Below are 19,150 nucleotides of genomic sequence, written 5' to 3'. Positions count from 1 at the left end.
GATGCTAGGAACACTAAGCTAGGGCACTGCATGGAACACTAGAAACAAGAATTCACTGCAGATTTACTAAACTATAAGAACAGTAAGCAGACAACCTGCACTGAAGGTTTCAGGGCATTCGCTCAGGTCACTGCACTGCAGTCTAAGATCACGACCCATTGCACTACCTTTCGGATGCTGTTATCTACCTATGAAATGTAAAACACCACACTGCATCATAGAAACAGCAGCACAACATACTGCAGTGAACATAAGCGCCACTTACCCGCCATAATGCATTGTGTCAGTGACACTGACCCATGAGGGAGCGTCCTTTTAATACAGTGAACTTAGGGCCACATGTATCAACAAACTATTTTGCGATTCCTAAATAGGTATGTATGAAAAAAGTCGCTATTTTTTTGCGATTCCTTAATCTTCCTTATTTGCGAATTCGCATTTTGCGAATTAGCAATTAAGGAATAATTTCCAATGCATTCCTATGGGCCAGGAGGCCCATAGGAATGATTGCAAAATAATTCTTAAATTGCGAATTCGCAATTTGCTAATCGCAATTTGAGAATTATTTCAAGGGTGCAGGGGTGTCTCAAAGACACCCTGTTGCACCCTTGAAATGTACATGTGTGTGCATATGGCGCACATACATGTCCTAAGGGCATGTGTGTGCATCACATGCCACCTTCAAAAATGCCAAAATGTGAATTTTTTGAAGAATTCGCAAGTTACCATCAACTACAAGTTGGTCGTAATTTGTGAATTCTTAACCAAAATTCACTAGCCAAAAATGCTACATCCGTAGCATTTAAGGAATCGCAAAATTGCGAATTCCCTATTTTGGGAATGTTTCATACATCCCAAAACATGCAAAAAGGCCGTTTGCGATTCGCAAAGGCCGAAATTCTGTGAATTTCGGCCTTTGCGAATCACAAAAGGCTTGATACATATGGCCCTAATTCACTAACCCACCTTACTGCACTGCATTGTAAAGTTGTACTGGACCAAAGAGTCTCTAAACCGCTACTCCAATCTCTCCTATGGATGCTAACCAGGCATAATGTATTGACCGGACATGGATCTAAAACATGAGCCTGCATCCTATATAAATGAGCCCAACATATTGCATTGCAACCTGAGGACACTACCCCACTATGCTGCACTGTATCTGAGCAACACACTGTCCCCCACCGGACAATAAATACCACATAAATCTGGTCAGGAGAGAAATTAGCCAAACACCCTAAACTAGATGATAAGTGTGCATCGTCACAATACTCATGGCGGAGTCTCTTCACATAAGAAGATAGGAGAGTCCAATCCTTTTTATGGGCAGAGTCTCCACCATGGGTGTGGAGACTCCACAGTAGTAAAGTTACTATTCATAAAATACCCTTGCGAATAGTAAAAAATTGTAAACTTACAGAAAAGAGTAAGGTTACCTTTGATAATCAGGCCCACATTTCATGACACCCCAAGAAAAATCATCTAAACCCACCTCACTGAGTCATAGTAGTTTTAGCAAACTAAACTGCACTGAACCCTGGCGTAATGGCCCTTAACAATGCACTGCATCCTGTTTGGATTATGATAGACCAATATAACCTGGCATCCCTAACAAATGTGCCTCGTCCAGAAATCACACAAGACATCTTCTGGGACTGTTCCACTGAATTTCAGTTCAGACACATTTTGCCAATTTTCTCTGGTGTCAGGTTTCTGAAAGAGTGCTTTTTAATTGCTTGTGCCTCTGTCATCAGGTCCTAAGTGGGTCATGACCTCTCTTTTTATAACAACATTTTAAGAGATACAGAACTTTGTTTCACCTTAGATTTTCCAACCTTGGTTGCTTACTCATTAAAAGCTTGTCATTTTCCTCTCTGTGCAAACCATCTAAGCATGGAAGTATGATTTTGAGGGTTGTATAGCACGTTAATTTATCCTATGAACACAAGCCCACTGCACTGGATTGCATTCAATGGGCAATTACACTAGGTTAGGCGGTATATTCCTCTCTGAAGGCAGAGTTTGCAGAATTATGCCAACTCCGTGTTCTGCTTTTAATGAGGAGTTCTGGAAAAACTCTGACAACAGGTGTGGGGAGAATTTTTTTCTTACACGCGGATTGCCAATGGTAAGCTGCCAAGTGAGGATTGGCATCCCCTAGTGTGATTTTTGGGCGCTAGAATGAAACTTGGTAAGATTTTCCTAATGAGAACGCAGCTTGAAAATCCTCTCGAGCAGCAGTAATGAAACAGCGCCCTCTGGTGTCCTGCATGGTGCCGTTCGCACTGATTTTGCAGAGCAGAATAAGTTTGCGGTGCTAAAATTAAGTGCAACATAATGATTCCTCCCACTCGCGGAACTTTGCAGACTCTTCAGGAGTTTTCATTTAACTCCAGAGAATTCTGCACGCAACACTGTACCACATAAACCCTAAACACACTTAATTATTTTCTATGCTATGGAACCTAATCATACCCCCTCATTGAATAGATACTAACACTTCACTCTGCAAGGAACCCTAAGCACACTCACACCCATATGTACAAATCCATTTAGCATTTCTTAACTGACCGAATATCTGTTTCAGACCATTAAGAAATGCTAAATAGGCTTTCCATATGTACCATAGAGGAATCCCGATCGCAAATTGACCTTACTACCCCGTAGAAATCGCATTTTATGATAACCAAGATTGGAAATATCAAATGAAAAACAGCACCCACAATGCACTTTTTGCAGTGTCGTGTTTGCGCATTCGCTCAGCGGGCATTAGAATGCTTTACTTGTGAACCACTTTTACATTTTTTTTAGATGTAAGGGGAGCCCTTTGCCCACCAGTATGATTGCTTTTGCATTTCTAAATATGCAATTTCCTAATAGCGATTGTGACTCTGTGGTAATCGCTATTAGGAAATCACAATTTTAGAACATGAACCCCCACATGCATCATTGTGACATTTTGCACTTCTTAATTTGCGAAAAATAAGGAATCGCAAATTAAGAAGTGCAAAATGCTATGCATCATTATTTTCGGTATTCATTTGTGATTCGGTAAAAATCGCAATTTTTACCGAATCCCAAATAAATACCGAATTCTTAAGTACATTTTCGCAATTCCCATTGATTCCTATGGGCCAAAAGGCCCATAGGAGTCAATGGGAAGGCAGTAGCAAATTGCGAGTGGCACTTTGAAAATTTCATGGGTGCAGGGGGGGGGTCCAAAGGACCCCCCCATGCACCCCTGAAATGTATTTTTCGCATCATGTTTCACACACACATGTCCTAAGGACATGTGTGTGTGAAACATGAATGTTGAAAAAAAAACATTTTCAGCATTTAAAACACTTTTTCCAAATTTACCGAGTGGTTCAACCACTCGGTAAATTTGACACCCTAATTGCGATTTTGCACTTTTGAAATTAATGATGCATTGCTTTTAAGAAATCGCACATCTGCGACTTCTTAAAAGCAACCGCAATTTTAGAACTCGCAAAAATGCTACGAATTCTAAAATTGCTTCATGCATCCCAAAAAGCACTTTTGGAATCGCGAACGGCCGATTTTAAGGAATCGCACCGTTTGCGACTCCAAAAATGCTTGATACATGTGGGGGTTCATTTTGCATTTCCTGAATAGCGATTTCTTGTAATCACTTTTCAGGAAATGCATAATGGAAGTTTCGTGCATATGGGCCTCAGCAATCAAATTGTAATGTGCTATACAGACACTATTCATGAACATTGGACTGCATCATTGGCACACAATCACACTGCACTCTTTCCAATGGGATATAACTCTCCTTGCTGCTCTGCATCCTAGAAAAGCTGACCCTCCCCACCAAACTCAATCATATGGATGTTCACCTACCACAATTTATTGAACCAAATAATAACTAAACCGCCACACTGTACTGCCTCTTAGTGATAGTACTGCAACAGTTTTTAGTGCCTTTTAGGAACACTAACGAAGCACAATGCTTTACATTGTAGGGGAATACACCCATCACACCCTGCGGTATTCAATGGACACTTAACCACTTGAACAGTAACTGACCACATTGGACTAAACTTTAAGGCACATCCCTGTCAAATTGCCCTGCAACTAAGGGACAATACGTACCTAACTGCACTACATCCTAGGGACACTAAACTATGCCTGGCTAAAATCTAAATCGCTGCAACATAATTTACTTTACTCTTGTCACATGCGATTCCCAAAATTATGTCCTACTGCACCTTTGTGTACTTCCACACCATCACAGTAAAAATTTACCAAGAACATGCAAATAATGATACACATTTTCTGTAAGCTCAAAATAAATGGGAGCAGTTGTTGTTTGCGGTACTTTTGTTTAAATGTGTCCTTGCACCAAAAATTGACACAGGAGGCTTTTTGCTTTAAAATATTGTATGAAATGAGAGATTTATATTTCACATAATTATGCATAATATTGTGTATTAGTTTGTGTTATTTTGCAATCATTTTGCATAGTTACACTAAAACAAGTTACATGAATGTTACACTCCCATACATCAAACCATCATAATCTACCCATAACGCAGTGGCTGACTGAAAAATGTCCTAGGAATAATATCCCAGCCCCCTGGTACAAGAAGTCTTCACCACAGCACCCCAATCCAGATCACTCTAAATTAGCTTCCCCCAGAGCACTGATGTGTGTTCAAGGTGGGTCACAAAGCACACAAGTTCCTACATGATGAGGCAGCAAAGAACTGAGCACAGAAGCTGGCCTTCTTGGGAGGGTCCCAGTCTCTCCAAAGTGCAGCCTCCCTCCATCTGAAATACCTCCATTGAAAAATTAAATATCTCTGAAACAAATGTTCTCAAGAAATTCTTCAAACATTTGGAACTCCGTGCCTCTGGAAATAAAAAATAAATCACTCACATTACACCTTTAAAATAGCACTGAACATTCCACTTTTCCAGAGAAATTATCAAGTTTAACAGGACACATTTACTGAACTGCAAGGATCTGCTTAACTAAACATAGGTGACACAGATTCACAAAAACAACTAAGGGGGTGATTATGATGGGAGGCGGATTGCCACCGCCAGGCCAGCGGTGGCGATCCACCCACCATCTCAACCTGATTTCCCCCCTGACATATTATTATGGCGGGGGTAATGCGACAGACGCAAAGTGTGTCCACGGTTTTACCGCCGTTTGACAATTGTTCTTATTGCCAGCTGGGCAGAATTGGGCCTCAATAAGGTTTCGGGGCCTAGCAGGCAGCGCCATCCATATTAGGAAGGGCGTGAATCAAGGCCTTTCCAAGGCGGCGATGCCGCCATGGAAAGGCTGGTGGGGTTTCATTTTGGGGGCCTGTTGCGGGTCCCCCAGGAGTGTGGGGTTGCACTTCGGGGGGTACTTATGATACCCCCTACATTGCCATGCACAAGGTGGCAGGCAGCGAGCAGTGTCTGCCATGTTGTGCATGGAAATGCACAACATGCCTTTTCACCATTGTGGTGAATGCTGCTTACAGCAGCACCCGCCGCAATGTTGTAAATGAGAAATGCGAACGCCAGGGTGGCGGCTGCATCCTAATTAGTGGTGCTGGACCACCACATGTAGGGCTGCCGGTCCCAGCACCGCAAGAATGGTGGGCGGACTAAAGTCTGCCCGCCATCCTAATCAGCCCTTAAGTGTCCCAGCGACAAAAAGCTGAGATACAGATGATAATCTGATGTACACATCTCTTTCCTCTCACTCAAAGAAACAAAAGTGTGAGCAAGCAGGTATTGTAGCAGTTCATCTTTTTAAGAAAACTCATTTAACCCTAGTCGGTTGTAATTTATCTCTCTTAAGAAGCCCAGAGATTGTGCCTCTATTGCAATCCTTGTGACAAAAAATAATGAAGACAGAACGGTATTAATATGGGATATACATTTCATCAGCTAATCAGGAAACAGGGAGGTTCGAGTCTCAGCAATGACGCCCAACATCCTGTGATTCTGGGCAAATCACTTAATCTTCCTGTGCCAAACAAAAAAGAATGTGTCCTCGTGTAACAATCTTAAAAAATAAGAGAGTTTTCCCAGAGACCAGAAAGGACCGGGTATCAGTAGTATAGAACAAAAATTTCCTTTCTGTGTTGTTATACTTTTAGTTGGTGACCAAAGGGCCTACACCATAGAACATAGTCAGTTACAAAATTACATATTAGCCCAATTCATTCAATGTTACACAACACAGATGTTCACTATCAAGTTCTCAAAATGTTTATTTTGATTAAAACATTTCACTATATTTAAAACCACAATTTTATATAGCATTCATTTACTTTGTGATCAGGATCCTGTGCTCTGGTACATGTATACAGATTATGCTAACAATCCCAATTTACGGTTTACTAAATCAGAGTCACTGATCCTCCTGTCATTAAACAAGATTTATGCTCATGTCACAATATAATGCATAAACAAAACATTCAATTATAAAAAATAAAATTAAATATAAAACAGTCCTTTGTCGACGCGTTTCGGTGCTGTTAGTAGTATTATAACACCTTCCTCAGGACAGACGAATTTTTTTAAAAAACAGGTTTGATCTTCTTTCTATGGAATGAATGCACATAATTACTAAAAGTTTATGGAAGAGAACATATGAACAAGACATTATGTGCTAGTTGTAACATTGGGCTATCATATAGTTCAGTTCTATAAATGAACCTGACAGGCTTACTTAGGTTAGTTGTATATCGGTCCTTCTTTATCTTTAAGGGCCAGCGAAAATTCATATATAGTCAGGAATCTTGTAGGATGTACTTATAGTTCCTGCGGTAGAAGTTTCTATAATTTAAAAAAAACTATCTTAAGCATAAAGCCAAATGTGATGAACGTAACTTTCTCACATTATTTTAGATTTACTCATATTGCCCACTTACTTAAAACGGGTCTGCTTGGTTTTGTGGTGTCTATGCTTTGAGTTACTGTGTAATTCGGTCTGCACACGATGGTTCCTTTAGCTCATGTGTCCCAAATGCCTGTGTGATTAATTTAACATTTACTTTAAATGATACCAGTTATTCGATTTAAGCCCCCTCTTTCTAGAACTTTAACTAGAGGCTCCATACCTTTTAATTCACGGTATGTTGATTACTGTGTCTTACGCTGTCATCCCACATCAGTCACTTTCGGGACGGCGATACCACTGCCAAGTTGATATCTAAATAGTAAGATTCACTTATTACAAACATATTTTTGGCAAATAGCACATAATGTCTTGTTCATATGTTCTCTTCCATAAACTTTTAGTAATTATGTGCATTCATTCCATAGAAAGAAGATCAAACCTGTTTTTTTAAAAAATTTGTCTGTCCTGAGGAAGGTGTTATAATACTACTAACAGCACCGAAACGCGTCGACAAAGGACTGTTTTATATTTAATGTTATTTTTTATAATTGAATGTTTTGTTTATGCATTATATTGTGACATGAGCATAAATCTTGTTTAATGACAGGAGGATCAGTGACTCTGATTTAGTAAACCGTAAATTGGGATTGTTAGCATAATCTGTATACATGTACCAGAGCACAGGATCCTGATCACAAAGTAAATGAATGCTATATAAAATTGTGGTTTTAAATATAGTGAAATGTTTTAATCAAAATAAAAATTTTGAGAACTTGATAGTGAACATCTGTGTTGTGTAACATTGAATGAATTGGGCTAATATGTAATTTTGTAACTGACTATGTTCTATGGTGTAGGCCCTTTGGTCACCAACTAAAAGTATAACAACACAGAAAGGGAATTTTTGTTCTATCCTCGTGTAACAAAACTGGTGCTCATGTAAAGCGCTCTGATATCTCTGATGTGGAGAAGTGTGGCTCAGGGGTTAGAGGCAGCAGACCCGAAAGCTGAGATCGGTCCTGGACCAGGGTTCAATTCCCCACCCCGGCGGGTCTTGGGCTAAAAATTCCACGGACTCGATAATTCTCGCCCCGGAGCCTCCTCGACTCACGGGTTCACACTCTGCGACTCTGGGCAATAGCTTGCTTAGTCTCCACAACGGCCCCTCGCGGCGGGATGCCTGACTTTCACCTTGTGGATACCCTGCTATCTCACAGGGGAATACCAGGACGGGTTCCCTAAGCAAGCGCCGGGAAACCCACTGCGGGTAGCTGTGCGCTGTATAAGCTCAACTACATTTACATTTACATATCTGATGTCTCGGATCTAGTTTGCACTATATAATCTCTCACTTGAATATAACATAGAGGATCAAGCTACTTACAATCTTTACATGACACAACACCTTTCACTATAGAAAAAAGGTGTAAATTGGATGAAGAAGCAAACTATAATAGAAGGCCCACCAATGCAAACTAAGCTATTTGAGTATTAGAAAGGAGGAAAAGGTCACTATATCAAAGAGTACACCTCCAACAGATTTGAGTTCAATAACCAGTATGTCTTTGACTAATCAGTCTCAAGTTAGGGCGGGTGCACATATGAATGCCGCATCTGGCAATCAAGAATGTACTTTAAGTCCAGAAAGTGGAAACTGTATTATCAAATCAATGAATGGGCTCTACAGATTGTAGTGTAGTTCCTATATTCCGAATAGGCTCTGTGCTTTCGAATAACATATTCTATAGATTTGACGTGTGTACTAGGTCTCTATCGAATATATTAGACTTAATTGTGAGTGCCAGCTAGCTCAGAGGTCACTAGAAACTTTCTCGAATAAACAAGAAGGGATTAGTTTCTGACAACCACATAAACATGACAACTTTGTTTCCCCAAGAATAAAACTGATCTTCAGAGTCGCGGAATCAATAGATAGATATTTTACTCAGTCAATCGTGCATGCTTCGTTTCAACAGAGGTGCAGAGAAATAGAGAGACGGGCGTTTTCAATAAAAGTGTTTTATTGAACAGTCTTCTTTCTCAGACAGGAAAAATGAATTGCTACAATCGTAATACTGGTTGTAAAGTATAATGCGTACAGTAAGAAGAGTATTATAAAATAATACTGTAAAAGCATTGCATGCTTTCTAGACCATAGATAGATACATACATAAATAACAAAGGCTAAAAGTACTCAACTGGTGCTTCTAAAATACGGCTACCCCAATGTACCTAACTTAAGTCTTGTACGAGGGAAGAAGTAAGTGTGGTGTAACATAGGTTTAGTTTTTCTTTGCCAAGAATCTAACCAAGATTTCTCTTGGGGTTTAATCAGCTCCCTACCTTGGTTTTAGAATGAAGGAGTTCTGGTATCTCTGTCTCGGGACTCGATTTCCCAACATCCCGCGAGGGGAGCTTGGAAACACTGGAGCTAGATTCTCAGCGAAAGAAAGGACAGCTTCTCTGTCAGTGCGTCGGCTGGAGGATCGGCTTCCTTCGGTACTTGCTGTAGCGAGCTGCGTCGGGCAAGTAGATAGTCGAGCGGCTCTGAATCACCGTGTCCTTGCTAGGGCAAGTGTGGGCATATTTATGCCTTTGAGATGCCTAGTTTGACCTAAAGTCAGACATAATAACATCACTAAAGAACCCCAATAGAATGGTAGTTCTTTGAAAACTCCATGATTTCTCGGACAAATCAATATTCAAGCAAGGGGATGTCCCTGACTACTGAAGCCGAGTTTTCCAAGAAATCGTTGTGGCTTTTTGGAACTAGTGGAAGTAGCCATGCCTGTATTTGGACTGGATGGGTTATGTCTAAATATGGGTATGTTTTCTATGTCTATAGAAGGGCAATGTGAATTATACCTATATAAGGTCATAAAACGGTAAATTACGCTTGGATCCTAAAAGGCTACACAACAAGATGGTGGATGTCTTTTCAGACTGGGACTCTGAGTTACACTTAAACAAGTCAAAGTCGTTAACTATTTACAGCTCATTTTAAAGGCTTTCAAAAACGACATTAAAGTATATAGCCTTGGATTTTTACACTCTTGAAAGTGAACTGTCATCAATCTGGCCAAATGCGCTAGTTGACTTTCACTCAACATGACCGCACAAGTCAACACGATCACTGTATTCTGTGTCCACACGCTGGAGATGAATAAGAAAATCCTGGAATGGCTCACAAGCAACACTAGAAAAACTGTCACTCATGCCCTAGTCACTTTCAAGTTGAACTACTGGAACACCTTCTACATCAGGATCACCAACCAACTAATTTATAGACTACAAAACATCCAGAGTTTGGCAGTTATAATCATTACTAACCTCCGACAAAGAGCTCACATCACACCACACCTCAAGGAGCTCCACTGGCTCCTGATACACAAATGCACTTATTTCAAACACCTAACAACACATTCAAGGCACTACACAAGTTAGGTCCTCCATACCTGAACACTCACATCTCTTTTCACTCATCACACAGACACCTCCTTCTTACAGGACTCCTACTTGCCCATGTCCGAAACATGCACAGAACCAGATCATGAGGACAGGGCTCTCTCTTACATTGCACCTAAAGCATGCAACAGTCTCCCACTCCACAGAAGATCCTCCTCCTCCTCATGTCTTCTTAAATTCCTCAAGAAGCTAGAGACCTGGCATTTCAATTAACCAATCTCCCATAGGCAGAGCTAAACACACACACCTGTTCAGTGCCAGGATGCCCTCACGAGTGATAGTGCACTTTTCAAATACTATTGGCATAACATAAGTCATGGATTGTAGCAGACAAAGTTCTTAATTCAATTGGTAATCTTGGGCAAACTGCCTATGATGGATTTAATTGGAGGACTAAGGAGGTTTTAATCTTACATCAATAGTGATGTTATGGTGGGTGTAAGAATATTAATATTTAAATCAGATCAAGAAAGACAAATCTACACAAACATTAATGTATCTCTACAAATATACAAATATACAGAATCGCTGCAAGAATACATTCACTATATTAGGTCACAAAACCTCCACTCTGGAGTTCCTAATGATGGTGTCACCCAAGTTAATCCTTGGAACATATCCGTATTGAAGAGAAATTGGAAATCTCTTACCTCAATATTAGGAGAGAAAATATCACAATATTAGCTTTGCAGGAAACATGGAAGGCTGAGGATGTGGCACCCAAACTACCCAAATACAGGCCCAACGTGTTAGGAATCTGCTTCCCCCAAGTCCCATTCCCTAGACAATTTAACTTCCCTGTCTCTCATCCAGTCACTCTCAGCATTAAAGGCACTGAAATCCGGCTCCCCTCTTGACCCTTGTCAAACTACTGTGCTAACAATGGTAGCCCAATCTATCAATTCGACAGCGAACAACATATTTAACACCTCGCTGGCAACAGGCATGGTTCCACAAGACTGAAACAAAATACGAAAGTGCTCCAGTTGCTGAAAAAAACTGCAGCTGATCCCAAACAAGCAGTAAATTATAGGCCCATCTCTCTTCTCACTGCCTTCTCGAAGATTCTGGAAAAGGAAGTCAATTACTAACTCTCCAATTACTTGGAAGCAAATAAAATACTACACCCTAGCCAATCCAGCTTCTGACCTCATTTCAGCATAGAGACAGCGCTTCTTGAAGTGGTCGAACACGTAAGGTACACTCTAGTCTCAGGGGCAAGGACATCCTGATACTCCTGGACCTTGCGCGGCCTTCGATACCGTGCCCCACTCCTAGCTACTCGAGCGCCTTCAAGAGGTTGGGATCAGACATTCAGCCCTAAATTGACTTTCATCATTTCTGGACAAACGTACTCTGGAAATATGGCTACCTCCTCATACCTTAAAAGCCAGAACCCTGACTTTAGGTATTCCCCAGGGATTGGCTCTTAATCCTATCATGTTTAATATATATCTGGCACCGTTGGCTGCATTTGTCGAGATCCAGGGTGCATAAGCCATCTCCTACGCTGATTACACGCAGCTCCTTTTTGCCTGTGAGAAGGGAAATGATTTTGATGGGAATCTTATTTCTCTGTGTATCGCCAGGGTGTTCTATTGGATGGACATGCACCATCTGAGGTGCAACCCGAATAAAACTGAAATTAAGATTTTCAGGGATGTTCTATCTCAGAGAGAGGATCAGCAAATATATTCCAGAACTCACACTGCGCTCTACGTCTGCGTGCTTTGCAAGAGTGCTTAACATCAACCACCTTAGAATAGGCGGGAGATCTTTTTTCCTATTTGGGTCCACTCAACAAACCTACAGTTAACCTTCACTTAGTAGACAACCTGGACATCGTCAAGAGGAAGCTTAAGATCGAGAAGCTTAAGATCTGGCTCTTTTAAATAGTCAATCTGGTGCCCGGTAGGGTGCCCACTGCCTAAGCACCGGGACATTGCTGAGTATCTGCGCACTTTACAAACCAGATTAACATAACATGATATAGGCAGCACAAGACACGCCTTGCAACCACATCATGTAAAATACCTAGGTTCAGAGTTTTTTAACCACATCGATGCTCGATGAGTTCCAGCCCTGTGCTGGAATATGCAAAAACCCATTATTCATGACGAGCTGGGCTCGTCATGAGCGTGCTGGGAGGCTACTGCATGACGAGCCCAGCTCGTCATGAGTGTGGAAGGGGTTAACAACCTTATTGACACCATTAGACATACCAAAGCACCGAAATTTTTTAAAAAATCACAGAACTTCTGGAGGGATGGTCTCCAAAAGTCCTATCATTGTAGGGAAGGGTCAAAACTGAAAAAATTATGATAACAACTGTTGTTAACTAGATCACCTTATCAGCACATTTTTCTGGCAAAATAAAAAAACTAGATTCTCATAAAAAAAACTAAGGGCCATATGTATCAAGCCTTTTGCGAATCGCAAAGGCCGAAAATCGCAGAATTTCGGCCTTTGCGAATCGCAAAAGGCCTTTTTGCATGTTTTGATATGTATGATACATTCGCAAAATATGGAATAGCAAAGATTTGCGATTCCTTATTTTGCCATAGCAATTAAGGAATCGCAATTTTGCGATTCCTTAAATGCTATGTATGTAGCATTTTTGGGCTGTGAATTATGGTTAAGAATTCGCAAATTACCACCAACTTGTAGTTGATGGTAACTTGCAAATTCTTCAAGAATTATGGTTAAGAATTCGCAAATTACCACCAACTTGTAGTTGATGGTAACTTGCAAATTCTTCAAAAAATGCACAATTTGGAATTTTTGAAGGTGGCATGCGATGCACACACATGCCCATAGGGCATGTATGTGCGCCATATGCACACTCATGTACATTTCAGGTGTGCAGCAGGGTGTCTTTGAGACACCCCTGCACCCTTGAAATAATTCTCAAATTGCGATTAGCAAATTGCGGATTCGCAATTTGAGAATTATTTCGCAATCATTCCTATGGGCCTCCTGGCCCATAGGAATGCATTGGAAATTATTCCTTAATTGCGAATTCGCAAAAGGCGAATTCGCAATTAAGGAAGATTAAGGAATCGCTAAAAAAAAGCGAATTTCTTCATACATACCATTTTGCGATTCCTAAATAGCAATTCCTTAAAAATCGCTATTTAGGAATCGCAAAAGGGTTTGTTGATACATATGGCCCTAAGACTCCTGAAAGACCTAGGAGGAGTTGATTTGGCAAACTTCAAAACATACCAAACTGCCTTCCTTTTCAAAAAAGGATTCAGTGTCATGAGCTACCTCGCAGAGATGAATACTGACATCAGTGGCTGGTGATAAAATAATGTATTCTCCCTATCGGGAGCCTAATCTCACTTTTGTCCATGAATGAAGTAATCCCCCATCCACACTCCAAGCATGTACTGAACAACACTAGAGCAGCTATAGTGAAGGTTTACTCCCTTCTTGACAATAAAATCCACATCTGTAACTGAGCTTTTTTTTGGGACAACTCCAAAGTCAAACTGAACCATCAGCCACTCTACTGGCTCAATGGGCAAATCAGGGCTTTGTTACTATTAACATGTTAGAGTATAAAAATCCTTTGTCCTTTGCTGACTTACAACACCTCTACATCTTATTTAACCTTGATGCCTACAAATTCCTGAAACTAAAAGCATGCATACACAAACTAGCATGTGAGGACAAACAACCTACCCTCCCACATTTTGCTTAAACCCTTGCTAAAAATGAACATGAAGTCTCTAAAATGCAAATGCTTGCAATCTAAGTCGACAAAGCTGCTAAATAATTTACACAATAAATAGGAAATAGCTGGCTTTGAACTTACAGATTAGTTTAGTTGGTTGAAAATGTGGATATCGCCATTGAAAGACAAGATCACCTCTATCCTGGCACATACCAAATACATGTTATCACATAGGACATTATGGACCCCATCCCACCTGCACAAACTGACCATCAGACAGTCTCCTGCCTGTTGGAACTGTAATGACAGCATTGGAGACCTTCCAAATATGCTTTTCTATTGCCCCACCCTTACAATATTTTGGAGATAAATTTTAGTTTTACTAAATCACTTTTATAAAGTCAACCAAAATAAGAATTTAAATCTCTTCTTACGGGACCCCTCAATACTAGCATTCCCCATAAAAGAGACAAACAACTTTTAGATCTCCTGCTCACTTTAGCTTGCAAACTAATTCTTATAAAGTGGAAAAATACTTCCAATCTCAAATTGGCCTACCTTTATTAGGGGTGCTGACAACATTTCTTTGCAGGTTTCCCCCGGGAAAGCGCACTCCAAATTCATATGGGACACGTTAGACAACTTCATGGCTAGCACACAACAACCTTGAACTAATGTATGTTAGGATTTTGTGGTTGTTGACCTCTCTATGTTGTTCAAGTATTAACCAATTCTTGGTGAAAGAGCTTTTAAAATATGTGATATGAGGTACAGAGTAGCTGATATATAAAATAGACCTAATCTATCAACAACTTCCCTAAATCAATGACTTAATAATACTTCTGTGCTTAATTACTGTATATCTCCTCCTGGTTACTACGCATTTTACTAGCGGATTTTGTACAACCTAGTCTCTTTTGTTTAGTTGATATGTTTGGTCTTTTCAAGATTTATGTATTAGTTGCACTTAATCCTATTGTTTTTTGCATATATATCTTCTCTATCATAACTAAATTTATTATCACTATAATAGACATCTTTTCGGTCATAAACCATTACATTAGAAGTGAAATGACAGTGGAAGGTAAATGACTTTTTTGTTGATTTGAAGTGAACTCTTTCTGGCTACTAATATGATGAGTTGATGTGTTAGTATAATCTTTTTTTAACAGATTCTTGGGGCTTTGAATTATTGCTTGTAATATTTTTAAAAGGTAAAACCTACAAACAGGTTTCATGATAATTGTGTCTTATGTGCTATGTTTTAAAATGTTGTTTCCCCTCGTTGGCATAAGATCAAATATGAATAAAAGTCTGCATCTGAATCTCAAATCTGTATCTCCATTTAAGTGTTGACCCTGACAAGGATTGTGATTATTATATCAACTAATACCACAAGTTCTTACTTTTAGTAAACCACAAATACCAAATAAAATGTATATCTTTTTTAAATAGCACAACATTTCTTCACTAAAACACTGACATAAATGAGAATTTTCATCTATTCACTTTTTCTCTGCCTGGAGACAACCAAATAGCCTCGCATAATATTCAACTGACTCATTCCAATACACAATCTACTGCTTGAGTTAAAAGAGAATGTTTTTCCAATCGTCTATGCTAAGTGGAACAAAATCATAATTTGTCATATAACATAATCGTATAGTTTTCGAAACACAATAGTAAGCAACTAGAAAGTGGAGTGATATGTTAATGCTGTCGTTGTTTCATTATTTAAAAGCCTATTTAGTTTGTATCTAAAAATAAACATATATTCTCATTTACAATCTTGGAGAATGTATCAGTATATTCATAATATAGCATTGTGTTCTGAACATTTTAAGATCAGTATTCAGTATAGCAAATAACGGTATACATGTGCGTTATCCAAATCTATTAGAGTTTATTGTGATATTATGTTTTTCTCTATCCTAGACTCTACAGAGTGCAACAAGTGCTCATGGGATCAATGGCCAAATGCCAAACAGGACCTATGCATCCTTAAGGACATAGAGTTTCTTTCTTATGAAGGTGTTTTAGGATATAGTCTGGCAGCAATCTGCATTTTTCTCTCAGTAATACCTACTGCTATTTTGGGTCTCTTTTTCCATTTCCGAAGCACCCCTATTGTAAAGGCAAACAATCGATCGCTGAGCTACCTTCTCCTCTTGTCCCTTACCCTGTGCTTTCTCTGCTCATTTGCTTTCATTGGATATCCCACATCAATGACATGCCTCGTCCGCCAAGCATCATTTGGTATCATATTTGCTCTTTGTGTCTCCTGTGTCTTGGCCAAAACGGTCATGGTTGTCATCGCCTTCAATGCAACAAAGCCCGGCAGTACTTTAAAGAGATGGGCCACACCTAAATTGTCATATGCTGTTGTCAATATTGGTACGCTCCTCCAGGTGCTTCTGTGTGTGTTTTGGTTAATTCTTTCTCCTCCTTTTCTAGTATATAATATTCAGATTCAGCCTGGATTGATAATAGTCGAATGCAATGAGGGGGCTTCAATTGCTTTCTGGTGCATGCTGGGATATCTTGGACTTCTTGCAACCATTAGTTTTGTAGTTGCATTCCTGGCTAGGAAACTTCCTGACAGCTTCAACGAGACTAAGTTCATCACCTTCAGCATGCTGGCCTTTCTCAGTGTCTGGATCTCATTTATTCCAGCCTATCTCAGCACCAAGGGAAAATACATGGTTGCCATGGAGGTCTTCGCCATTTTAACTTCAAGCTCTGCTTTAGTGACTTGCATATTTTTTCCAAAGTGTTATATCATCCTTTTGAGACCAGAGATGAACTCGAAAGAGCACCTGATGGGACGAAAACAATAACACATCCATATTTTGGCGTTTACCATGCATTTCAATTAAGTTGCTTCTTCCCTTTGCACTGAACTGATACAATTACAATATATAAAAAAACATAAATTAATTTTGATGGTATATGTCACCTATGATCAAAGAAAAAAATCAGACACTATTAAGAGATATATGTAAGTCAATAAAAATAAAAGCAAGGATATATCATTTTGTCATTTCATAGATATCTCTAAGGAAATCAAAGGATTGTGAATACTGTCATCTAAACTGAGATTATAACGAAAAAAATGCACATTAGGGACATGTAAGAATATATTGTTCTACTTCATCTTTTTTTGGATAAAAAAACTATGGCCAGATCTATATTTATTCAACTTTTGTTAGTTCTTAGCGATAAATGTTCCCTTCAGATACAATAGCACCAATTCACAAACATTGGGGGGCATATAATCAAAAGATATATTGCCGCATTTTCGGCAGATAGCTCTGAAAAAGTGGCGATTGTATTATCTCAATATTAGCAAGGCGTCGCTAACATGCATTAGCACATGTTAGCAGTCGAATCTGCAATACATCTCTTGACAGCAATTGATATCGCTTATGAGGTGCAAAGTAGGCGTTCCCTCCTAGAACAACATGTGAAATGATTGCAAAACCAACAATGCGGTATTAACAACACTGCCCCTGACCATCGAAGCGATGATAAAAGGCGCGCTAAGCCCCCATTATTGCATGATTCTAACGCCTGAATAAAACCTGGTCTTAGCATTATTGCTTAGGGGAGGTGGATTGTATGGCTAAGTACACACTACCCTATTACCAAACTTTTCATTAGCGCTGTGAAATCATTGCTAGATTTCACCCGCTAATTGTTTGAATATATTTTATTAGTTTTCCAACATTCAATTACAGTATACGAGTATGCATTTTGTAAGAGGTAATGGTACATATAACCTGCATAACACCATAACGACAATACAGTACAGTGACTATACATATTGGGTCATTGAACTCACGGTTCTTGCCGTAAAACTGTTAGGGTATAGAAGAATGAACGTACATTTCTAAGAGTGTGATGTCGTATGGTGCTGTAAGCAGTGTAACTCGGGGTATGGGGATAAGATGTGGTGTGGGGCGGCATGTTCTTGCGGCTGCGCGCCTTCCCCAGGTCACTCCCGTCAGCCAATGTGCAATGTGTCCTCCAGTGTATGGTCATATCAAGAATATTGTGGATGAATTGTATATCAGTAACTAATATAATATTCATAACTGTATAACAGGCATGTCACAGGTAAAACTGCCTTGACATCCGGACGGAACCAGGAGGGAAAGTTGTGGTCGGGACAAAATAAGAGGAAAGGACTCACCAACATTGTGAGGTGTGGGAGAGAAATTAAAGAGGGAGAAGATAACTTAAAATGGGGGGTGAGAGCAGAGGGCTAATAGATCTAGAGGAGTGTCAATGTGTGTTCATGGAGGTGTGCCTCCGAGTCCGGGGCAAGGGCATATGTCAGGTGGAGCTCTGTTGAGCGCGGGCCTTTCTCGGGGAGGGGGGGGAGAGTGGCCCAGTGATGCCCAAGAGGCACTGGAATTTTGGTGCCGGGAGGGCAGGGGTCCCGGGCGGCGGTCATGCTGCGTCTCTGCAGCAGCACCTCTCAGTGCAGGTATCGGTTATGCCCTCCACTCGTCTAAGATGGCTAGGTATAAATGGGGGCATGAAGGTGTCAGTCCCATCTACCGGCTATGGCTGGCCTAAAGAGAGGTATACTTTAAGTGATTCCTTGATCTAAACTCGCCTGCTCAAAGGAGCTCAAAGTATCATCCCAGAGTTGTGCAATGGGAAATTTCCTTTGCCCCCCGTGTCCTCACTGTGCTGTACGGCGCTCTCCACTCTCGCCCAGTTATCAAAAGAGGCACACCAGTGTTTGGCTTGCAGGAGTTCACCTTTCTTCCAACGTTTGGTGAGTAAGCGTTTGGCTGTGGCGAGGCCCAGGTCCCAGAACCTAGCCGGCACCCTGTTGAGTTTTGTCCTCTTATAGAGTCCCAAAATGCAAGCCTCCCAAGTGTGTGGCAGGTCTTCGCCAGCACTCTGCCGTAGTAGGGCAGTCACTGTGCTCCAGTATGTGTGTATGTTGGGGCAGGCCCAGAGCATGTGTAGTATGTCCGCATTGACCAGGGAGCATCGTGGGCAAGCAGTGGTGGTGACCGGAAAGTATTTGTTAATTTTGTCTGGCGACAAGTATGCACGATGTAATATATAAAATTGTATAGTTTTGAAGCGGGAGTTGCGAGGGACATTGACTG

At 40.4% G+C, this 19,150-nt stretch overlaps 1 protein-coding gene across 1 annotated transcript in view; it reads left to right on the top strand.

Moving 5' to 3' along the window:
- Positions 1-16,858, top strand: part of LOC144797935 (vomeronasal type-2 receptor 26-like) — a 90,745-nt gene extending 73,887 nt beyond the window's left edge. The window contains exon 6 of the mRNA XM_078668738.1: positions 15,957-16,858. Coding sequence (XP_078524864.1) covers positions 15,957-16,858 — 902 coding nt within the window. The remainder of the gene's footprint in view (positions 1-15,956) is intronic.
- The last annotated feature ends 2,292 nt before the right edge of the window (positions 16,859-19,150 follow it).

This window comes from Lissotriton helveticus, chromosome 12, assembly GCF_964261635.1.
Source record: "Lissotriton helveticus chromosome 12, aLisHel1.1, whole genome shotgun sequence".
In the NCBI taxonomy this organism is placed as follows: Eukaryota; Metazoa; Chordata; class Amphibia; order Caudata; family Salamandridae; genus Lissotriton; species Lissotriton helveticus.
This window is presented reverse-complemented; position numbering and strand designations above follow the sequence as displayed.